Source organism: Argentina anserina, chromosome 3 (assembly GCF_933775445.1).
Source record: "Argentina anserina chromosome 3, drPotAnse1.1, whole genome shotgun sequence".
Lineage (NCBI taxonomy): Eukaryota > Viridiplantae > Streptophyta > Magnoliopsida > Rosales > Rosaceae > Argentina > Argentina anserina.
The window spans coordinates 29074042-29099309 of NC_065874.1; the positions used below are offsets into that span (position 1 = coordinate 29074042).

Here is a 25268-nt window from a genome sequence, read left to right on the forward strand (position 1 = left end):
GTATCTCCGGAAACGTCTCACTTTACTGAGACATCACAACAATGTCTGTGATAGCTACTTCAGATCCACATACTCAACATATGCTATGACTCAAGCTCTCATGGCATTATCCGACTCGAGTCAGAGATACGAAACTCTGGTTTCCTGGGTCTACAAAAGAACCCACCATGTCAAAACAATCAATCACTACGTACTGCGGCCTCAACCAATCGATTCCTCAGATTACCTCATAGTGTGGTCAGGAATCACTATCAAATAAGCAGAGAACTCTCTACTTCCAATCACAATAGGATAGGCCTTTCATTGTCTCCAATTTCGAGGAACACTCCAAAAGTGAAGTGACACATAAAGAGTTTCCCATAGGCGTAGGAATCAATCCTAACCCCTCCACTGCCAACTATCAATAAATGAATGCGGCTATCCTCGTCTTCTCTAACTCAGAGTACTCAATCATTACTAAGTAAGTCCCAATACTCTCGATCCAATGGTCCGCTACCATATGATCCAAGCGTCATGAAATGACAGCACTAGCAGCTCACTCATGTCCTTGATCAACCTCAACACACGACTATCGTCTCTAACGATAGCAACAAGATCAACTTGTCTTTCCAGTGGAGCAGCCTCCTCATAAAGGTTCTCCACATTGCGGACTCGGCCTGCAGCCCTAACTCGGCCTCGACCTCTCGTCCGTCCTCGACACTGTCCACGACCATTTTCCAAATTCATCACCATTCAACAATTAACACTCAGTCATACATGTGAAGTCTCGAATTCGACAAAATAGATCCAACCAAAATCAATCATGAAATTTCAGAAGAAGGTGAATCATCGGAGTATCGTCACAATACTCTCTACAGGACCAAACCATAAGGTATGGCTCCTAACACTCTCGCGTACCCGACAACATATCAATACCGAGGAGCATGTGATGGGTGCCCGCCTGCAGTCGGATCATCGCTCCCGGATGGTATAGATAATCGCCAAATACGCACTTAGGCTCTGATACCAACTGTAACGACCCTAAAATTTCGAGCCCAAAAACTCAAAATTTCAAAGTCGTTAGAACACCAAAAACAATCTCACTGAAAATGAAATCATTTAATGTCACAGCGGATCACCTCTGAGTTTAAAACATAACTCAGTCAAGCCGATTATTACAAACCAAATGCTAATTCAACATTTAACAAATGGAATTGTATAATCCTCACAACAACCTCACAATGAAATCACAGAGAAACTCACACACAATCCACACAGGAACCTCACCACGACTGGATGCAATCGACTTTGAGTCTTCGGAGTCGTCACCCGATCACCACTACTCAGCACCTGTGGAAGTATCCCCTACACCATTGATATTGGTGCACCGGGATTGCAAACACAAACCCGGTAAGCTTTACAGCTCGTATGAGTAAAATATAAAAATAACTCTCGTCTCATAAACGACACAACTCCACAGCAACACAGTATAATGAAAATCATGAGAAAACGAGCAACCCATCTGGTTACTCTAATACTTTCACACAATGGTATCTAATGAGCGCTGGTACACATCCGTTACCCCTCACTTAGTATACCGCTGATGTTGGGTAACCACCCGCCACCCAACATCCACACAAGCTGAGTACCCATGATCAGGTAACCACCCGTTACCCTCATGCAGTACTATGGCAGACAGACTAGAGCTCTAACTGTATCGTAACTTTCGCCCGGCCAAAGGCTAGGTTCCGACTTGCCTCACATGTACAATAATCTCACATCATATTGTACCACACATCACGTCCGAAGACCAATCACAATAATTCACATTTTCCGTGATAAAATCATGTACAATAATCACACATCATATTGTACGTTTTAAAACTTTCACAATATCACCACAATAAAATCATAACAGTATAGTATATAGCGAACTATATATATTCGTATTTATTTACCATTTATACTATATACATCGTTCTCTATATCCTATACATGTCATATTTTCTGTCACCGAATTGATTATTTTCAATGAATTAATAACAGTATGTAATTTAACGAACTATATATATATATGTACTTATTACCATTATACTGTATATATGTAGTCCGCTAAATTATATACATGTTGTAATTCATTTAATAAACACACTTGCAAAAATGTTGAATCACCACGAGGGTAGATTCGTAATTCAGTGAGATTTTACTCACCTTAATAACTTGAGCGTAATCCCACAATTCCGAAGATAATTTCCTTGCCTCGCTTTATAGATCACCTTGAAAAGATAAGAAAGAATTTAGAATCGTTTCGTAAACCTTTAAATGCCGAAACAGTAATAATCGGTTACTGTTCAGCAATTTTCGGTTTTACGAAGTTACTGTTCAGTGTTACTGTTCACTGTTACTATTCACGGTTACTGTACAAATACACAATCATACGTATTTCTGTACGTGTATATACTGTTTATGTATTTTTGTACGTACGAATACTATTCAATGTAACTACTGTCTCAGTAAATGTTAATTACTGATTTACCCTTCTGAAATTTCTTTTTTTTTACTTTTACTGAAGGTAATTTAGGATAAAAACGTAAATAGTAAAACAGTAACTTTCTGCCATGGGTATTTTTGTCATTTCACATCACAGTAAAATGGTAAAAAGGTAACTGTAAAATGGTAAAAACAGGGGAATTCACCCCATTGTCTCCGATCACTACTCCGGCCTCCAAACCTCTTATTCTAACTCTCCCAATTCGGCATACAACAACAACATAGCTTTCACAAGAACTGAAAACATCAATCAGAGGGTTAGGAGCAGAATTGCCACCTGAAGAACTAAAAATGCAAGCCGAGGATGCTGCTCTGTCCTTGACTCCAATCCGAGTTCCTGCAGTCCTCCTTCTTCATTGCCACTGTCCCTTGGACGGCTGAGATTGCTTCAAGTCTCTTTTAGACCAATTAGGGTCAGGCGAGCTCTCCATTGCGACAAGAGGAGGGTGACGGTGATGATGGTGTACCGACGGTAATAAACCCAGAAAAGGAGGAGGAACAAGAGGGATTAGTCCCTGATTCATCAAATTGAAATAACAATTAGATTGGGTATGAAGGGTTTAGGCAAGCTCACCCAAAGAAGAAGGAAATCATCGTCGAAATCCGCCGAAGGTGATGAGCTTCTTCGGTGGTGTTCCACTGCCTCGATTTAATCTCACAAATTCGTGGGTGCAGCGGATGATTGAGGAACATGGCTTGGAAGAGGATGAAAAGGCGATCAAGATGGTGGAGAAGGAGACGGCGGGGTCTCGGTGAAGAAGAAAATAGAAGAAGAAAGAAATGAGGGAGAATGAGCTCGGGCCGAGAGAGAGAGAGAGAGAGAGAGAGAGAGAGAGAGAGAGGAAGAGGGAGGCGGAAAGAGAGAAGAGAGAGGGTTTCCTGAAAATGGAAACCCTAATCACAATAATTCCTTTTTATACTCGTTTCCAAAATCGGAAACTAACTTCCGGCGTTAATAACTTCCACCTCCGACGTCCGATTTGAACGCGTCACATGTCCACGCACTCGTATCGACGAGCTCTACAACTTTCGTGAAGAAAGTTTTCACAAACGATCGACGGAATAAAAGTCGATATATTTGTTACGGAAACGTAACGTTTTTCAAATTAAGCGTTCTGAAAACGTTTTCGTTTTCGCTTCGTAACGTTTGCAACAATCATTTTCATTTAAACTGCAATTCATGTCTTTATAGAACTCAATTTAATTCAAATAATGTATTTGAAATTTAGGGTTATTACAAAGAGATTCAAGAAAAACTATATCAGAGTGAATCCCAGAAGGTAGAGCTCGAGAAGAAGGTGCTTGAGCACATCGGATCGCAGAAAGGAGAGCTTGAGAAGAAGGTGCTTGAGCAAATTGAATCTCAAAAGATATTTTTTCCAAGAAGTCTTAAGCAGTGCGAGATGAAACTAAAACACCTTATTGTCCTTAATATGTATCTTCTACTTGTCTAGTTTTCTGCTATATATGTTTAATAATCTAGTGTGCTACTGTGCTTAATATGATTACCAGAGATATTCTTAGGTATTTTTGTTTGATAGCTAACACTGACCCTTAATTTTTAACAGGATAAGCTTAAGCTGGAGCGAAAGAAGGCTCATCAAAATTTGCAAAAACAAAAGGTAGGTTTTCTGTTTACTCAGAACTAGCTGGGATATTTGTTAGTTGTTACATACATTTGTTACATGTTTTTTTTTGGATCGAGGGGAATAGCAGAAAGAAAATGAGGAGCTCCGGAAGAAGATCACTGAATTGGAGGAGCGCAAGGACCAAAGTCAGGATCAGGATACGGCGGTTTCAGACAGGGATGAGTCTAAGGAGGCGGAAGAAGAGATGGCTGTAATTCAAGAAAAGTTAAAGGAGAAAGAAGAAGAGCTGGACAATGTTGTAGCTCTAAACAATACACTTATTGCAAAAGAGCGTGGAAGCAACAATGAGTTACAGGATGCCCGTGCAGAGTTAATCAATGTACGTATGTATATCATTGGTTTTGAATTTGAGTGTTATTTTCAAAGTGAACACAGGAAGCTTACACTATGCATTAATGTATCTATGAATGACTTAAATAAAGGCACGTAATACCTTAGAAACTTGATTGAGGGAATTAATTAAAGGGCGTAGAAGTCGGTTGAGGTCCAAACTAAGGGACAGTTGAACTATTTTCTTTTGATTTTTTCCCCATGTTTAGCTGTTCTATGATCTTATTGTATCTGTTGTTTAGTTTCTCAATTTTTATAATTATTTGGTGATTAATACTCTACCATGTTAAACAGATCCAGAACTTACATGGCCTAATATTAGGTCTCATTGACCATAAGTTCTTTAAAATGTGATACACATGTGCCTTGGGCTTTAGTAACATGTATTTAAATCCTCTAATCTGTTGTTTATGTAGGTGATAAACCAGTAGTAAGTTGATTCATGTATTCTGTCCCAAACATGTATGCTTTCTAAATTTGTCTGATCTTCTGCACATGTTCCTTTTATCATCGGATCTTCCATTAACTTTTAGCCTAATGTTCAGTTTATTATGGATCAGTTGTTATTGCATCGATCCTGATGCTTGATTTTTGTGATAGCTACCATAGACATATGGTTTGAACATACTTGTGTATTTTGCAGGGATGGCCATCAGAATGTTCTGCTTTTATTGGTGTCAAGAGAATGGGAGGGATTGACGTCAAGCCATTTCGGACTGCATGCAAGAGAAAGTATCCTGCAGAAGTAGCAGACGACATGGCAGTAGCACAATGTTCTCTATGGGAGTTTAATGTTACAGATTCAAGCTGGCATCCATTCAAAGCTAGCACAGATTCCTTCGGACACCCTAAGGTATACAACTATACATTCTCCTTAGGTTGTACTATCTAAGTGAGATAATATAGTATTATCGGTAAGATGAGTTAATGTATGAGTTTAATTTCTCATGTTCATACACTTAAAAACAAATCATGTTGCTGTTCCTTATGCTTAATCTGTAGGAGTCTTTCCTGTATAATAGAACTGTGCGCCTGACGAACCATTGCGCCCACGTCCAAATAAAGGACGACGTGGATCATTAAAAATCTCATCATGACATTATTTTGATCCATTGCGCCTCTTGAGATCAATTTACTAACGTATTGGATGTGAGTATGTACACAGGAAATTATTGATGATGAAGATAACAGATTGAAAAAGTTAAAGGAGGAGTTCGGTGCTGAAGTACATCTAGCTGTCTCAACTGCTTTGTTGGAACTGAACGAGTATAACCCCAGTGGTAGGTATCAAGTTGGGGAACTATGGAACTTTAGACAAGATAGGAGGGCATCTCTGAAAGAGGGGATATCGTATGCCCTCAAGCAGTTGAAACAACAAAAGAAAAGAAGAACCAAATGAAGGTATGAATTATAATCGCACATACTATCTGGCCAATGTTGGGTGAGTATTGAGCTTTTAAATCGAGTCAGGATTCTACTCTTTCATGCAAGTGTTATCTGAAAATGGACAGTAAGATATTGGAATATATACATATTTCTCTTGTAGAAATTGGCTTAAGTTTGATTGGTTAAGGTAATAATGTCTCTCATTGTTTAGTTAGCATAATGCAAGGTCAGACTTGAAGCATTGCTAGCTGCCTAATAATGTGCAGTATATCTAAATGGTTAGCTTTGTCATTTTTAAATCTTTCGACGCATTATAGTGCATAAAGACCATAGGCTTCTTTTATGTTTTGCACTAGATTTCAGGTTGGCCACTGATTTCAACTGCAACTTAGCTCCTTCAAATTTGTAGAAAGTGACTAGTAATCCCGTCGGCACTTTAAAATCTTAGATGACCTTTACTATATAATCAGCCATTGTCTAAAAATTCCTAGGGGACAACATGGCTCTGCAACAGTGCAACTCATATCTGAACATCGTACTTCTGTTAGAGCCGAAGGAAATGTTTTATTATGTTTTTTTTTTGGTATATACGATCAATATGCTAATGAATATGTGGATGGGCAAACAACTTCTGCATATTACTGTTCTGCCCTTCTTTTAGCTGTTGAAATCATGAAAATAGTCTCGATGATCAGGTTCTAAATGAGACCTTTCATACCAAATATGTCTTGTTACATGCTGTGTGTGTATATATATATTTGTTTTGGCTAATGACAAGTTTTACTACTTATTGATGTGTTTCTGATTCAATATCTATACATCATACTATCAAGTTTATTTAACACTAGCTAGGTTCTGACTTCTGACTACAACCTCTCATCTAAATTTCACAAGGGGTTGTCGCGAGAGTGATGGCACTCGAAGGAATCGATAAGCCACTAAAAGTTCCTGCTAGGAAGCTTTTGGAGTAGCCTTGACGATCCTGTTTAACTGTTTTGTATGTAAAACTCAAGTTGTTCCCTTTCGTGTAGTTCTGTAGTGCAACTTGAGCTGCTATATTACCTTGCTAGGAAGCTTTTGGAGCAGTCCTGCCTGAACCTGATTAATGTTTTGTATGTGTAAAAAAGTTGTTCTTGTGTAAATTTGTAGTCCATGATCTGGTCCAGCCCTTTGTGCAAGACTATGTAATCTATGGTCGTCACTCATTCGGGCTGATTGGGGCCTGGCTTTGGGCAGGTCCAGCCCTTTATGTGTTACTGGCTGGGTATTACAGCCCTTGGGCTAATTGGCTCCGTCGAATTCTTGCTTCAGACAATTAGATGTGTGTGGTCTATTGTAACAAAATTAAATTTTTGGCGAGAACGGAAATATTGAAAATTTGAAAATTAGAAATTTGATTTAAAAAAATAATTAAGTAAATTGATGAAAATTTATATAAAAATATGGAAATTTTGAATGAAATTTTGAGAAATATTTATTTGATTAATTATTTACTATGTCATAATAAATTATTATATAAATATTAGTTTATAGTGAGTTATAGTAATTTGAGGTGAAATAATCGTCGATCATTATTAAAATCTACTTATATATATATATATATATTTATCTAAAGAGAGACTAAGTTATCACGCTTTATTTACATATGATATATTAAATATGAAATTACGTAACTGGTTTAGAACCACATAAATGATCTATAAGGTACAAAATGTTTACTATCTTAATCATGTCATCGAGTAAAACCCTGAGTACATTGTGAATAATAGTCTTTAAATGATATCGTCCCTTTATAATTTTGCATATACTGACTTATATGCCAACCATGGGGGTCATGAGTGATTGATTGTGAGTTGTGGTATTGATAGTTCCCGTTCAGACTTTGACTATGTTCATAGCTTTGTGAAGGATGTGCTTTAGATTGTGTCCCACGTTTTCACTTGATTGCATCTCAATAGAGAATAAATATGGTGGATAGACATGTTGATTTTCCTCCATAAGAATAAGGTTCATCATTACTTCATCCTAGACCAAAGGGGTTTGATTCCCTCTCAACAACTAGTTCGGTTTTATTTTAATTTTAAGTGAATGTTGAGACATGAAATGTAATCTATAATAAAAGAAACATATATAACAATAAGTTGATTATAACTTTGTGTTTACAAAATGATGGATCATAAGTTCGATTCTCCTAACTATTGATTTTTTATTTTATTTTGAAGTTTGCATGATACGTGGCGATATTATGAAAATATCGGAAAATTTCTAAAATTTTCGGATATATCGGAAAATATAAAAAAGCTAATGAAAAAAATGATTTGTATGTAACATATATATTCATATACCGAAAAATGAAAATTTTCATAAAAATATCGAGGAAATTATAGATATTTCAGACATTAGTTACTACTCTAGTGTTAAATTTCGCTCTGAAAATAAATACACCAGGATTAGGAAAATATCAATTTAACCGGAAATTCAAGTAATTAGTAACGCGAGAAAATGAATGCTCATTCAGTTCCTATCCTCCAGCTCAGTGAGCTCACTCAATATGTATGGTAGAGTAAAAGAAGTTGAGAGAAATAAATACCTGATAAAATTTAAATTTCTTCCGATTCGTTTGACGTTATTATCTAAATTTTAAACATCCTCTGTTATTTTTCTTCACTGTCTCAGAAGTCCTTTTTTTTTTTGAGAATGCAGAAATCTACAAATTAAACAAGATGAAGATTCAAAAAATTTACTTTATTTGATCAGTGGCATAGTCTTCTCGAGTTTAGCAGAAAAGTTAATGTACAACTCTGCTCTAATCGATAGCAAAAGTGAAATGAGAGACTGCCCCGCCCAGTTCACCAAGTCCTTTGTTGCCAGATGGTTTCCTCCTTCATTACCAAAAAACACCATGCTCTCTCTTCTCTCTATATTCAGTTTCCACCGTCCACTTACCACGAGATCAGAGCCAGACAGCAAATTAACTTATGGAGAAATGAGGCCATGTTGGTCATCATTTCATCACTGTGAACCGGAGAAAGAGCAGGGCCTCTGCTTTGGTTGAGTTACATTTTCGTTTCTGGGCATCTACAGTGTTGGCTAATCGAATCGGGTAAGCACATTCTCGTTTGGTGCTTTATTTGCTCTTCTTTGTTCATGAATACCAAGTTTGGTTGCTGAGAAAATCTCAGAGGAAGTGTGTGTGCGTCTTAGTTTTGGATCAAACTTTAGCTAGAAAAGAAATCCATTGTTTGGGCTGACCTGCTTCTAGTATGAAACTTTTGGCTTCATTAGCTTAGTGGAACTCCCTCTCTACTTGTGCTGCTGTTTCCACTTTTCCAAGCCATGGACCCTTAAATTAGATCTTTATATTTTTTTAGTACTTTGTTTAGGGGAGAACAGATTGTTAATTTCTACCTTATCTATCTTCCCTGTCTCAGGTCAATCAGGTGTGATATGTGTGATATATCAGAAGAGGCAGATATTGGAGATCAGTCTGCGTTTTCTCACCAACATCATCTTGATATTACTGAGTTTGATTAATCTCCAAGATACGCAAGCATGGTCTTTTGGGTTTGAACAGGGTTGCTATATTACTTTACTTATTTTCTGATGTTGATAATTAGGAAAATTGCAACAAAATGTACATAATCTCCTTGAAGAGGCCTTCTTAAACCAGGGAAAGTGATTCAAAACTCCGAGGATCAAATAAATGATCTTAAGAAAAAGCTCGAGGATACAATGTGTCAACAAAAAGAGCTTCGGGAAAAACTTGAGAAGAGTGAAGCTCAAACGGAAGAGCTCCAGAAAAATATTGTGCAGACCGAGGCTTGTAACAAAGAGCTTGTAAAAAATGTTAAAGCTCAAAAGAAGGCACTTCACGAATTGCTTCAGGAGAATGAGATTAAAAACAGAACTCTGGTATTGATATTGGTTTCAATCATATTCGTTAAAAAATGGACCTTCTAAAAATCTGAGTTGTCAAAGTTGATCTAAAATGAATTGTGTATTTTGAACTTTACTTGTGGTTTACTTGTGGCGATTGACTTGCAATGTAGGAACAGAATGAGAAACTTGGTAGGAAGTTGAACAGATTGCTCAACCATTGTGATCTCCAGAACGAACAAATGAATGTAGTTCTGATTAAGTTAAAGAAGATGGAACAAGAGTCGGCAGAAGTACGTGCACTATACTCTACACTTATTCGCAAGGAGAACAATAATTATGATGAGTTGATCAATGTACGGTACCATCTTGAAAACACCTTAGGGGCAGAAGCCTTTTCAAAATGTGAAGCTCTAAAAAATGATCTTGAGAGAAGGCTAGGTGAGACTGAATCCCAAAGAAAGGAGCTTCAAAAAAAGCTTTGTCACAGTGAATCTCAGAAGAAAGAGCTACTGGAGGAGCTTGAGCAGATTCAAGCTGAGAAGAAAGAGCTTCAGGAAAAGGATGATCAGAGTGAAATCAAATTGCAGGAGGCTTATAAAGAGTTCATCAATGTATGTATATATGTCCAGAACAGTTAATTACTTAATTCCTGTAGGTGTCTTATCATTCTCCGTTTTATTTTATAAAAATCCAAGAGGCTTACACTTCATTGATTCAAAGGTTATATATACTTTACAATTTAAATCTAGGAGGGCAGGGGATTTGAATGAATGAATTAGACCCGAAACAATGGGAGGTTTTATAGTATATATGTACTTTTTGTGTGCTTGTCTTGAACATATTTGTAATTGCTTTCCGATTTGTATACCAATACCCAGGCTTCTGATATATAGTCTGGATTTATCCAATGCTATTAGCACTTTAAATTTTAGGTTCTCTTTCCAATGTAACATAAACGTTTCTGTAGACAATTTTCTATTTAACATGTCTCCTTTTCGTTCTGTTAGTTTGACTGTTTGAACATGTTACTTGATTCATACTAGGGTGGATGATCCATCTAGATGGACTTCTTAGTTTTATCTATATGAGAAAACCTTTTTTCTTGTTGATAAGATTGGCAATGCGTTATCATTTGATGGGGTCATAACATGTGGGCAATGCAGGGACTAGGGGATTCAAGAACTTGTGCCCTGATTGGTGTGAAGAGAATGGGAGAGCTCAGCAAAGAACCATTTCAAACTTCATGTAAGAAACGGTATTCCGTAGAAGAAGCAGATGGCAAGCAGAGGCACTAGATGCTCTGTGGGAGGGCAACCTTAGGGATCCAAACTGGTATCCTTTCATAAGTAGCATGGATTCTTGTGGAAATTATGAGGTATATAACTATCTATATGTAAAATTCTCTCTGTCAGACCATTAAATCTATGTACCTACGAGTAGCACTGTTAGCGAATCTGATTTATTTTCTTCGTGCTATGCCACTTTATGTCTCATGACTACAAGACTTCAGTTGAAGAGCTATTCAAGTTGTCTTTCCTCCATATACAAACTATTAGCAACCAACTATTATCAAAGATAAATCTTCATTTCTTCTTTGAGGCTTATATTGTTAATATTTGTTTCCTCTCACATTGCTCAATCTATTATTAATGTACGGGTAATTTATATCTGGCATGGAGCTTTTTTTCTTTTCTTTTGTTTTCATCAACCATCTACACCAATGCATTTTTCATTCTCAAATTTCATCTGGTTCGCTGACGGGTTAATGTGAATGTCCATGAGCAGCTCACAATCAATGAAGACGACGAAAAATTGAAACAGTTAAAAGCTGACGATCTAGGTAGTGAAGTTTACAAGGCAGTGACAACTGCCCTTGTGGAATTGAATGGCTGTGATACCAATGCTAAGGGTGTAATGAAGGAATTATGGAATTTTAAAGAAGGAAGGAAGGCAACATTGAAAGAGGCAATATCGTTTGTTCTGAATCAATTAAAACTGCGGAAAAACAGGGTAAAAAAGTTGTCAGGACAAAAGGTATGTTTCCACTTCTGTAGTTGAAGCTAACTTCCTCCATTGATTATGAACGAGTCTTCTAAATATTGTTGCCTTGTTGGATTGAATCAGCAACTTGATGTGAACTTGTGAAGAAGAAAAACCTTGATCAATCTGAGCAGCAGCTCAATGTGAAGAATAAAAACCGGTGTGACAGCATTAGCGAAATTAAAAAAAAGTTGGAGGAGAAAAAAGATGAATTGAAAGATTTAAAAGCTGATCTTGAATATTCAGAAGCTCTCAACTCTACATTATTTGTCAAGGAGCGTGAAATTAATAATGAACTGCAGGATGCTCGCAAGGAGTTGATCAGGGTATGTGTACTTTCGTTTTCATCTGTTGTTCATTCTTTCCTTTATTTTGTGCTTACAAATAAGATGCTTGCATTTATATATATACCAAAAGGGCAGGGCATTCTATATATTCTCAAATTAGGGTTAATAATGTGGACACAGACTGGTGCAGATTGGGAATTTGTATAATTCGAGATGTTTACCTGTTTGGCCATAAAATAAATAAATAAAAAGACATGGTACCTGCACTAGGCATTTAACCTGTAAATTTTTATGCCTTGCAGGGACTTGTTGATGACGGTTTTATTGGCGTGAAGAGAATGGGAGAGCTTGACATCACACCTTTTTCAATTGCATGCAAGAGAGACCATTCTTTGCTAGAACCAGAGGTGTGGCAGGATTATCTTAGTGATCCAAGCTGGCATCCTTTTAAAGCAATCGAGGATGAATTTGGAAATCGGAAGGTACATACTAAACAAGCGAACTCAACAATTAGTAGCTAGACAACCATATTAATGACCTTGTTCTTTTCTTTTTTGCTCTATGCTATATTGGATGTGATGCAGGAGATTCTTGATGAAGAAGATGAAAAGTTGAAGGGTATAAGGGGCGAGGATGCAGTATACAAGGCAGTGACAACTGCATTGCTGGAATTGAAAGAGTACAATTCGAGTGGTCTGTATGTAACATATGAACTATGGAACTTTCAGAAGGGGAAGAGGGCAACACTACAGGAGGGATTATCTTATATACTATTAAACTGGAGACCTCTGAAAAGGAAAAGGAAAATTTGATTCATAGGCAGCTGATTTTAAACTGGATGACTCGGATGCATCATCAAAGCATTTTTCTTTTAATTAGTTAAAAAAAATTAAGATATTATTCGATCATCTGTTTTTGTGTAATATCCCGAATTTTCGGATTTAAATTCGTAGCATTTCTTAAAAATTATTAAGCATAATAATTCGAGAAAAATCGCCAATTTACGCATTCTCGTCAATGTCTTTGCGAAACGAAAATTATTTCGGAAATTTAAGTTGAAAAACGTTACGTTTTCTGTGGCTCGAGAGTTGACTTTTAATCCGTCACTCATCTTTGAAAATTTCCTTCACGGAAGTTGTAGAGCTCGTTGATACGGGTTTGTGGACATGCGGCACACCTTAATCGGATGTCGTATGTGAAAATTTCTAGCAACGGAAGTTTGGTTTCTGATTTTGGAAGGCTATAAAAAGACATTTTTTGGAAACTTTCCAAAAATCAGAAATTTTTCCCTGAGCTTCTCTCTCCTCTCCCCCGACCCCGTGACCCTCCTCCGTCGATTTCTCCTTCGCCGATCTCCCACCTCCGGCCACCGTGACCTTCACCGCCGGACTCGTAAGGACCGCACGACTAGCTGCTCCAACCTGTGGAGGTGGCACACCACCCATCATCGCCGTGAAGCCATACTGACGATCGGAAGTTTCTGCAGTTCCGTGGTCGATCCAAGCTCCGTCGCCGGTGAGTTTCCAACCGCTTAGCCTCTTGATTTCGACCTTCTAGGTTGGTTTATCGCTGATTTACAACTCGAATCGAAGGTTTAATCGATGGAGACGAAGCTTGGAGCTGCTGAAACTTTTCGGCAACTTTCCCACCATTTTCCAGCGATTTGGGTTGCGACGCATGTACGAGCGTGTTTTTCTCCTTGTGATCTACGTTTTTGTTGTTGTGAGGTTTATGATTTGGTGAAGTTTGGGCGGCGGAGAGACGACGTTAGGCCGTAGGAGGAAACAAGTGGGAAGAGGATTGGAATTGGTGGCCGCAAGCAAACTCACGCACGGTTGTTTAGACGGCGCGTGAGCACCACGCACAGCTACAGTGGGCGGCGTGTGCGATTACTGTGGACGACGCATGACCGCCACGCATGGCTACTGTGGGCGGTGCGTGAGCGCCACGCGCGACTGCCGGAGGGTGGCACGTGAGCCCCATACGCGGCCGTCTGCGGCGGCGCGTGAACAGTATTTTCGGAACAACGTTTTTCGGAACCGTGTTTTATGAACAGTGTTTGCGCGAACATCGTTTTCAAAATAATGTTTTATGAACAATGTTTTTTACAGTAATTAATAATCACCTGTTGGTTACGGGTCGTTGTCTAAAACACTTTATCATGTTATTAGGTGACTGATGAAACGAGTGAGGGAATCGCTTTCGATGTCGTAGAAGTTGCACGCATGAAATAAGGTGAGTAATCTCACGATGACAAGTTTATCCTTAGTGGCGACTCATATTTATGATTTCTTGAAAAGAGTGAACTGTGACATCTATATAATATAGTGGGGTGTGTATGTGTATGAAAATGGTAAATACGATACATATATGTGGGTTACTGTATTATATAATGTTACGGTTTTTATTTAAATTATGAGATTATATTGTTATTAATTAATTGTGGCAGATGAGACTGGAAGTGAGATAACGTAACTTCCGGTATAATGTATTATTTGAGTGTCTATATATATATATATTATTGTCCAGAGTCGCTTGGTTGTAATATAATAACATGTGTGGTTTGTTATATTGTACGTGGTTTTAAGATTCAGTTTTGTTAAAACGTTTTCTGGTCTTCGGACGTTATTGGCATTAAATCGGAACCAAGCCTTGACCGGGTGTCAGTTATGATTAGTTAGAGCTCAAGTCTGTCTGCCGGTGTACTACATGAGGGGTAACAAATGAATTACCTAGGTCTCATTAGTACCCATATTTTAAATGATAGTGGATAACAGATGGGTTGACTGGATAACCTGAGAAGATCGACACTAAAGTCTCGCAACAGCACTCCGGATATCCTGCCAACTTGGAAGAAGATGTACAGAAGCTTTCTAATCTATGAAACAAACAGGGGAATAGGCAGAGCCCTGGTGCAAGGGAGTTGAGGAGGATAAGTGTTTGAGGTGCAGTGGAAGATTTGGTGACCCCATTTGATCTGAGTGCAAGTGTAGTGCATTACAGGTTATTTGATTAGTCTTTATTGTGGTTGGTAAGGTTCATCGTAATAATAGTATGTCGAGTGCAATGAGTTTGCTTTTTAAAACTATAATTTGGTTTCTGTTTTACTAGCTATAATTACTCAATAACCCTTTCTTGAAAAAGCTATAATTATTCAATAAAAAAGAAACACATTGCATGGACAAAAATAACACAATACTCGGTAGTTATTATCTATTTGAATTGAATAGTAGGATCATGAATTTCTTCTTATTATTCCCCCCCCCCCCCGGCATAAATCATCATTCTAGTATTTTTTTTCACATTTATAATTAGTAAATTATGATCATACATTTAGCACAATATTTAGACAAAATTTAGAGATTAATAAACCGTGGGCATTTTTAGTAGTTCAAAAATTTAACTACGGAACTTTCCTTATTGCTTTATTAATAGAAGATGTATGTTTTGCGGTGAAGATCATATATCTGTTATGCTGCTAGCTAACATATAAAGAATAATAGTGTTTATTATGGAGGTAAGAATTTTCGGTTTACTATGTATTTTAATAAATTAAGGGTATTCTTATTAACAAAAAAAACTAACTTGACTGGGCAAGGGCAACACTATTTAAAACTAAAATGGATGATGAAGGATTAGCTATGATTTTATGATCGATCAAATTGGAGGAGAGCACAAGAGTCTGTATGTGTAAGGATTCATCTATCATGAAGCTTTGTATATGATGCAGATCAAATCATCACCATTCAATTTTCATAAAGTTAGATTATGTGGTCCTCATTACACATTTTTCTTCATTTTTTTGTCTGTTTTTTTACACACATAAAAATTGATCTGCATATCTGCATGTTAGAATTTTTCGTATGTGCAACACAATTAAGTAAAAATAATTTTAGGCTCAACATTCAAATTAATCCACCTTTCTAAGAGACTTTCAAGTCTGAACAATCGTCGTCTCAGAAAATATATAAAAAAATGAAGACCATAATTCCGTCGACCTCGAGGAGAAGTTCTTCCGTGGGGCAACCTCACCACGTGGCGGTGGGGCTGTCCAATATGGAGCTTATCAAAGAGGGTATTGTGGATATGATGGTTATTTAAGTGAGGGTAATATCGAAACACTGAAATACTTTTCTGATAAGTGATTAGCTTGCCTCATAGCATGGTGGGGAGGTCCGCATATAAGAATTGTTTGACCTCGAGAGACTATAAACAGCCCCATAAACAGCCCACGTGTGTTTTAAGAACCATACACAAAAGCAAGGTTCTAAAAAACGCTAGGCGGTATGCAGGCAGACAATCACCTCCTAGCGCCTAGACGGTTAGGCGGTCTCCTAGGCGGTGCTTAGGCGGTTTTGAATTATTAAATATTTATTTATTTTTATACATATATTTAAACTATTTTAATGATTAAAATATATAATGATGTTTAATATTAATTTTAAAAATATTTAAAATAGTCTAAATTCACATAACTTAAGTAGAAAGTCCATAAAAATATTTGAAGAAAAGATAAATAATGAAACAAATGCAATAATACTAAATCTCAATTTATTTATCTCCAAATTATTTCCTAACTCATTCAGTGTAGGACTCAAACTTAATATTCATATTTTTTTTCCTCTTCTTCTGTTGATGAGATTCAGTTTTCAGAAAATAGACAAAAAGTGAGAGCTGCGGCCTCTTTTAGTTTTTTATGATGGTTGACCACCTAGGACTAAATAGAGCCAATTAGACCGCCTAGGACTGATTAGGGCCGCCTAGAACGCCTAGGACTGAATAGGGCCGCCTATGACCGCCTAGGACGGAATATGGCCGCCTAAGCCCGCTTAGAATCACCTAGGACCATCTAGGGGGCCGCCTAAGACCGCCTAGAACCGCCAAGGACCGCATAGGCGGCCGCGTAGGACCGCCTAAGCGGCCGCCTAATTCACAAAATGCTACAGATGGCCGCCGAGGCAAAAAGCATGACGGTGGGTGACCTCCTAGCGCCTAGGCGCCGCCTAGACCGTTTTTTAGAACATTGCGCAAAAGACGAGGGAAGGTCCCAGATCTTTTCATCTTTCTCAACCCCAAGAAACCAAGAGAGAGCTTAGTTTGTTGCATTGGTTTTGAATCTGAGGGTATCCGCCGGAGTAGAACAACAACCGAGTAAGCCTCTTCTGGTTTTTGCTCAAGTTTATATGCCCTTTTGTTCATGTTAGAAGTGCACTGTTTACTTATATTATTTTGTAAGGGAACTTTTTGGCTAGAAATGAATGCCGGGAATTTTTGATCTGCCGTTAAACTGAGTGTATTCACAATTTCACCACCACAAACTCTTTTGGTTCATTGATGAGTTTAGGAAACTTTTCTGCTTGTGTTACTGTTACCTAAACCCTAAAATCTTCTGCATCTGTACCCTTGTTTACTTATTTGGTTGCTTTAAAGGGATACTGATCTTAGTTTAACCTCTAGATTGTTTTGTATATTGATAGGGGAGAACGGAGAACAAGTTGGCTTTCTATCTTTTCTATATTCGTTGCTGAAGTTTTGATATATGTCTGACTATCAGAAATAGATTTTGGTCGATCAGCATCAGACTGAATACTGTAACCAAGATGTGGATGTTGGTGAGTTTGATTATATTGTAAGATGTCAGAGTTTGGCTTTGGTATTGGAGAAATAGCTTGTTTTACTTATTCCTACTATGTTAATGGTTAGGAAAATTGCAACTTAATGTGTGTTTTACTTATTCCTACTATGTTGAGAAGGGAAAAGTCTTTTCAAAATCCGAAGCTCATGTAAGTGATCTTGAGATAAAGTTTGAGCGTACAAGATGTCAACAGGAAGAGCTTGAGGAAAAGCTTGAGAAGAGTGAAGCTCGAAATGAAGATCTTCAGAGAAAGCATGATCACAGTGAACCTCAGAGGAAAGAACTTATAAAAAGGCATGAAAAGAGTGAAGCTCATATCAAAGAGCTTGAGGAAAAAACATTGAGAAGAGTGAAGCTCAAAATGAAGATCTTCAGAGAAAGCATGATCACAGTGAAGCTCAGAGGAAAGAACTTATGAAAAGACATGAAAAGGGTGAAGCTCATATGAAAGAGCTTAAGGAAAAACTTGAGAAGAGTGAACTTCAAAATAAAGATCTTCAGAAAAAGCATGATCACAGTGAAGCTCAGAGGAAAGAACTGATGACAAGGTATGAAAAGAGTGAAGCTCACATTAAAGAGCTTCAGAAAAAGATTGTGCTCTGTGAAGCTGATATGAAAGCGCTTCTGAAAAAGCTGGAGGATATTGATAGACATTCCATAAAATCTGCTCAAGATTCCTGTTGATTGCATCAGTTTCCCTTCTCTATCAATCTGTCTAATCTCTAATTGCTGATTCACAAGATCTAGATTGCTATTGTATTTACTGTAATCACTGATTCTATGGATCTATATTGATCCTACACTTGTATATAATCAGTATGATCTCTGAGAAAAGTATCAAGCTTCATACCTTTCAATATCTCTTCATGGTATCAAGAGCCTCTGTCTAATCGACAAGCTTTTCTCTTTCCCCTCCCTCCCTCTTCCTCATGGCCAATGACAAAGATCCCCTCCCTCCTTCTGAAACAGCCAACAATGATCTACCACCATCCTCCACTACCACCACCGTGTCCAATTTTCTTACAATTAAATTGGACAGATCCAACTATGCTCTTTGGCTTGCCCAGATCACTCCACTCCTCAAAAGTCGCAATCTCATGGGGTTTGTAGATGGAACCCGCCCTTGCCCATCGGCCTTTCTCCGTAATCCCACTGGCACTCTCACTGACCAGGTTAACCCAGCATATGAAGACTGGTTAGCCACTGACCAGATGATTTTGGGCTGGATTAATGGGTCTCTCACCCATTCCGTGCTAGCCACTGTTGCGCGCTCTTACTCCGCCCACTCCACTTGGACTTTTCTGGCTCGCCGCTATGCCTCTACTAATCAAAATCGCATTCTGTAGCTCCGAAGTCAATTGCTTCGCACCACCAGGGAGACATATCGATCTCTGATTTTCTTGACAAAATTAATCAAGTTGCTGATACACTTGCACTCTCTGGTCACCCTGTTGACGATTCGGATCTGATCTCTGTCATTATGAACAACGTTGGCTCTTTATTTGAGAATACAGTGACCTCAGCCCAGGCCAGAGACACCCCGATTACATATGATGCACTTGAGGCCTTGCTCTTAAGCGCCGAAAGCCGGATCAATAATCAAGCTCTTGCCGGTTTGGATTCCGCTCCTTCAGCACTTCACACCAATCGATCTTCTGTGGGTGGCTCTCGAGGCCGTGGTGGCTCTTATACTCGTGGCCGGTCTAACAATCCAAATCGTGGATCTTTCTCCGGGCCATCTACTTATGCTCGTGGCTCAAGCTCTCACTCTCCTTCTCAGGGTGGCTCTATCCTTGGTCCCTATCCACCTGTTTGATCCACTTTCACTTAGGACACAAGAGGACCATGCCAAATCTGCCAGCGCATGGGTCATACTGCCATTGACTGCTATCATTGAATGAATATGTCCTATGAAGGCTGTACCCCAACTCAGTGTCTATCTGCTATGGTTGCTGGTTCTGCCACTCCTCATACCTCCTCTGCTTGGCTACTGGATACAGGTTTCAACACCCATATCACCAATGATCATCGCAACCTCACCAATTCCCAATCCTATAATGGTTTTGATACTGTCGATGGTGTAGTCTCTGGGCAAGGTTTGCAAATTTTTAAGATTGGGAACACATCTCTCCCCTCCACTCTTTCTTCCCTTACTGTAAATGATGTTCTCTACTGCCCACAATCTTCTGCTAATATCTTATCTGCCCATAAATTACTCTCAGATAACTCTTGCTATATTCTAATGTTTCCCCATGTCTTCTATGTGAAGGATTTAACCACCGGGAGGACGCTTTTGGAGGGTCGGAGTAGCCATGGATTCTATCATGTTCATCAAGGTCCAACATCCACCAATAACTCAAGTGTTTTTCGCTCTTTTTCTGCCAAACGAGTCACTGCTGATGTGTGACATACTCGCTTAGGGCATCCGTCTAGCAATATTTTTAGTCATCTTTCCTCTAAACTTTTATTATCAAATAAGAAGCAAGTATCTCAATGTCATTCATGTCCTTTGGGCAAGGCTACAAAATTGCCATTTTCCCTATCAGAGTCTACTACTACATCTATTTTTCAAATAATACATAGCGATATTTGGACCTCTCCTATTCTTTCCATTCAAGGGTTCAAGTATTATGTCGTCTTCATTGATGATTTTTCAAGGTATGCTTGGCTTTTTCCAATGAAACGAAAATCTGAAGTCTATTCTATCTTTGTTGGCTTCTTTACCTACATTGAAAACCAAATTTCTCATCAAATCAAAATCTTCCAAACTGATTGTGGGGGTGAATATACAAGTAACCAATTCAAGAAATTCTTCTTAACAAAAGGGATTCATCATCATCTTTCTTGTCCGCATCACCCCGAACAAAATGGATTGGCGGAACGTAAACATCGACATCTCATCGAGACAACCTTAACTCTTCTTGCTCATTTTGCCGTTCCCCAACCCTATTGGGTTGAGGCCTTGAATACGGCTCTTTATCTTATCAATCGTCTGCCAACTCGAGTCTTAAATTTTTCCTCTCCTTATGAAAAATTATTTCACACTATTCCTAATTATTCTTTTCTCTGCACATTTGGCTGTGCATGTTTTCCTTATCTCCGTCCTTATACCAAAAATAAACTGGATTTTCGATCTACTAAATGCGTATTTCTTGGCTACTCTTTAAATCACAAAGGGTATCGTTGTCTTAATCTCTCTACGGGTCGAATTTACCTTTCTCGTCACGTAATTTTTGATGAATCCAATTTTCCTTTCCGAGAATCCAATGGCGCCGACACTACACCTCCTCGGGCTACTTCATCTTTAGACTCCTACCCTCTAGTCGTAACTACAACCACTACTACCACTACCCCCTCTCCACCCAATCTAGGCCCATGCCCAACCTTATCCACTCCACCTCCACAATTCTCTCAACCTCCCTCTTCGTCTCTAAACTCTAATCCCACTTCAATTAATACCATCCCACAAAATACTCCCACCCAGCCACAAACCCGTCCCATTATTCAATACCAAAGCCGTAAAAGACTATTATGGGAACAACAACCTCCTCCTAATCCTTCATCTGATCATATATCGCAATCTTCACCACAAAACATCTTAGCACCACCGCAAAATCTAGACCCACCCTTTCCTCCTCCCTTATTTCATCCACCACCGGTTCCGCCTATCCATCCTCGTCCTGTCACCCGAAGCCAACAAGGGGTTGTAAAGCCTAATCCCAAATATGCTATGGTTGTCCAGCCCCTTACCCATCACATTGAACCCAATTGTTATACCCAAGCAGCCAAGCAACCAGAATGGCGTTCTGCCATGGAAACCGAATTCAATGCTCTCCAACATGCAGGTACTTGGAAATTGGTTCCCTATACTCCCTCCATGAATGTGCTTCCTAACAAATGGGTTTACAGAATCAAAAAGAAGTCTGATGGCAGTGTGGAGCGGTATAAGGCTCGGTTAGTTGCCAAAGGGTTCAAGCAGCAAGAGGGTGTTAATTATGGTGAGACCTTTAGCCCAGTAATCAAACATTCTTCCATTCGTTTGATTTTAGCAATTGCAGTATCATATGGCTGGCCAATTCGGCAACTTGATGTTCAAAATGCATTTCTACATGGCTATTTATCTGAGAAAGTTTATATGAAGCAGCCCCAAGGTTTTGTCGATCCCAAATATCCAAACCATGTGTGTCAATTGCAGCGTTCCCTGTATGGGCTCAAACAAGCACCCCGTGCTTGGTTTTCCTGTTTCTCGGCGTATCTAGAGGAATTGGGGTTCCAAGCATCCAACGCCGACTCATCCTTGTTTGTTTATCAGTCTGGGAATGTGAAGCTCTTTCTCCTTATTTATGTGGATGATATCTTGCTTACAGGCACTGATATAATTCACATTCACACCTTGATCTCCAAGTTGAGTACACTTTTCTTGATGAAAAATATGGGTTCTTGGCATTGAGGCAGAAAGATCATCCAAGGGTTTAACTCTTACCCAGACTAAGTATACAATGGACTTGCTTCACCGTACCAACATGTTGGATGCCTCTCCTGTTTCTACCCCATCTAGTGGCAAGCGGTTGAGTGTCAAGGATGGCGTTCCTTTATCTGATGTCATGGAATACCGGAGTGTTGTGGGAGCCCTTCAATACTTAACTCTCACTCGACCGGATATATGTTATGCTGTTAATCAGGTGTGTCAGTTTCTACACTCTCCAACTAATGTCCATTGGATTGCGGTTAAACGTATTCTGCGTTACTTGAAGCATACCCCTACATATGGTCTGTTCTATACTCCGAGCACCCTACACTTGACTGGATACAGTGATTCCGATTATGCTGGTGATTTGGACACAAGAGTCTCAACAGGTGGAACTTGCATTTATTTGGGTTCAAATTTGATTTCTTGGAGTTCAAAGAAACAAAATGGGGTCTCTCGTTCTAGCACCGAGGCGGAGTATCGTCAGCTTGCCTATACTGCCGCCCACCTTTCATGGTTCCGGATTCTTTTCAAGGACCTGGGCCTTCCTCTTCTGCCCCCAACATTATGGTGTGATAATATCAGTGCCATTTCACTTGCCTCCAATCCGGTTTTTCACACCCGAACTCGCCATGTTGAGATTGATTACCACTACATCACGGAAAAGGTGACTCGCCAAGAGCTTCAAGTACACTATGTCTCCTCCCAGGACCAGCTTGCAGACATTTTCACTAAGGGCCTGCCCACTGCACGCTTTCACTACATTCTCAACAAGCTTCCAGTCCGTTCTAGGACCAGCAGCTTGCGGGGGGGGGGGGGGGGGGGTGATAGACATTCCATAAAATCTGCTCAAGATTCCTGTTGATTGCATCAGTTTCTCTTCTCTATCAATCTATGTAATCTCTAATTGCTGATTCACTGGATCTAGATTGCTATTGTATTTACTGTAATCACTGATTCTATGGATCTATATTGATCCTACACTTGTATATATAATCAGTATGATCTCAATGAGAAAAGTATCAAGCTTCATACCTTTCAATATCCCTTCAGATATTGAGGCTCGGAACAAGGAGCATGAGAAAAATGAAAAAGCTCTAAAGGAAGAACTTGAAAAAAAAATGCTTCAATAGAGTGAGACTCAAAATAAGAAATTCATAGTGTCGTTAATTTTTTACTTTGAATTAGGGGTGGGCATAAAAAACGGAAATCCCGATCCCGTCCCGAAATTCGTAGGGACGGGACGGGACGGAGGTCTAAAAACGTTCGTCCCGTCCCGATCCTGTCCCGTTTTATAATAGTGGGATGGGACGTGGGACGAATAATTTCTATCCCGCTTCGTCCCGTCCCGTCCCGTCCCACCTTCAATGAAAACTTAAAAATTCTTATAAATTTGTTTCAAAATGAAACTAATTTATGTTCTTAATAACTCCAAAATTATATTAATTCAAATAATAATGGTAAATTATAATATTTTGAATCTAATATGTATTTTTTTGGTTAAAATTTCATTATTAAATGTTATTTTGTTAATGAAAAAGTAAAAATATAGGTTTTTATTTAACTTTATAGGAAGGTGGGATTTGTCCCGTCCTGTCCCGATGCCGTCCCGTCCCAACCGGGATTAATCCCGAATGTGATGCATTCTTAAAAACCCTTGTCCCGTCCCGATCCCAATCCCGTCCCGATTCAAAAGAATGGGACGGGACGTGGGATGAGCTCCGTTCCGTCCCATCCCGTCCCGTGCCCACCCCTACTTTGAATATAGTATCTTTTGTTTGTTGGGTAATATAGTTGCTTAGATACTCTTAACATAAGCATGACTGTATGAGACTTCTAATCTATACATTTTTGTTTTTGTTTTCTGTTTGTTTCTGTCAGCAACTTTAGTTAAGCTTAGATGATAATAAGACTATCAAAGAGTTGTTGGTAGAAAAGGTTTGTTATCCATTCATTGGCAAAAGTGTGTGACTATGATATATTAATCTTAAATGAATTAATTGTTAGGACTTCAGTTTTGATTATTGGCTTACAAATTGCAATGCAGGAAAATAATGAGAAGTTTGATGGGAAATTGAATTAAATGCGCAACCATCGTAATCTCTTGCTTGAACTAATGGATGTTCGGAATAAGTTACAGAAGAAAGAAGAAGAGTTGATCAATATCGTACGTTACTGATAGAGCCTTAATTAAAACGTCTATAATAAATCCTGTCAAACATCATCGTTAGTATAGAATAAGCAGAGATCGTTCTTTCCGGGGAATTGAAGGGAACTCTAAACTTTTAGTGTTAACAAATAATGGGGGGTTGAGATTGATTATTAACTACTAAAATAAAACTTAAATTACTATTTACATGATCGACTTCTCTTTAACAAACTTAAACCGAATTTACCATTACACCACATAATTACAAGTTCGAACCTATCATGTATTCTAATTCGACCAATTACATATTTTTTAGACACCAATACAATTAGAGCCTTAGGGGATTATCTAATCATGCAAAATTTCAATTAACATTCAGATTGACTTATGACCTAATCTAAATTTGCATGCAATCGAATTCAATAACACTTAGAGTAGAAATCAAACAAAATTACATTTAAGCACCAAATCTTTGTTTGAGAGATGTTTCATGTGTGGCGTCACCCACCATGGTTTCACATGTAAATTTCCAGAATTTTTTACCACTTTTAATCAACACAAACCGAACCTACTTAGGGCATGATTCGATATGTGTCAATATGGTTGATGAATCTAGCACTCAAACACAATCTTATGGACTGCATCCAAGCACTAAATTCATATGCACATATATGAAAATTATCTAAAAGTATGAGAAAGATGATTAGAACACACCAATAGAAATACAAACTTCAATAATTATAAGAACATAAATTCGGTATAGTCTAAAAAAATATCAAATACAATCTGAAAATTCTAAAACAAATACAAAACCAATATTTCCACATAATAACAACTTACAATCTTCATAGACAAAGAATTGTAGATTAACACAAATAGACGAAGCCATGGAGATGAGTTGCGAGAATCACACGTT

The 25268-nt window shown here is 38.5% G+C and overlaps 1 protein-coding gene, 1 long non-coding RNA gene and 1 pseudogene across 2 annotated transcripts; 2 read left to right on the forward strand and 1 right to left on the reverse strand.

Annotated features, from left to right (window-relative positions):
• Nucleotides 1-1056: 1056 nt before the first annotated feature.
• On the reverse strand, nucleotides 1057-3484 carry LOC126788309 (uncharacterized). The gene is made up of 3 exons (XR_007671354.1): nucleotides 2807-3484; nucleotides 2191-2255; nucleotides 1057-1344 (listed from the first exon to the last, which is right to left on the reverse strand). It is a non-coding gene; the product is annotated as an uncharacterized LOC126788309 (long non-coding RNA).
• A 448-nt stretch (nucleotides 3485-3932) lies between these two features.
• On the forward strand, nucleotides 3933-5907 carry LOC126787427 (factor of DNA methylation 4-like). The gene is made up of 5 exons (XM_050513316.1): nucleotides 3933-3953; nucleotides 4098-4151; nucleotides 4246-4497; nucleotides 5152-5361; nucleotides 5674-5907. Exons 1-5 carry the CDS (start codon nucleotides 3933-3935, stop codon nucleotides 5905-5907), a joined length of 771 nt encoding a protein of 256 aa, XP_050369273.1.
• A 3434-nt stretch (nucleotides 5908-9341) lies between these two features.
• Nucleotides 9342-12912, forward strand: LOC126788295 (factor of DNA methylation 2-like; annotated as a pseudogene).
• Nucleotides 12913-25268: the final 12356 nt, after the last annotated feature.

Coding starts and splice junctions, on each gene's coding strand:
- LOC126787427 (XM_050513316.1), top strand. CDS start 3,933: ATGAAACTAAAACACCTTATT. Junction 3,954..4,097: donor TGAAACTAAAACACCTTATT/GTCCTTAATATG, acceptor AATTTTTAACAG/GATAAGCTTAAGCTGGAGCG. Junction 4,498..5,151: donor CCCGTGCAGAGTTAATCAAT/GTACGTATGTAT, acceptor TGTATTTTGCAG/GGATGGCCATCAGAATGTTC.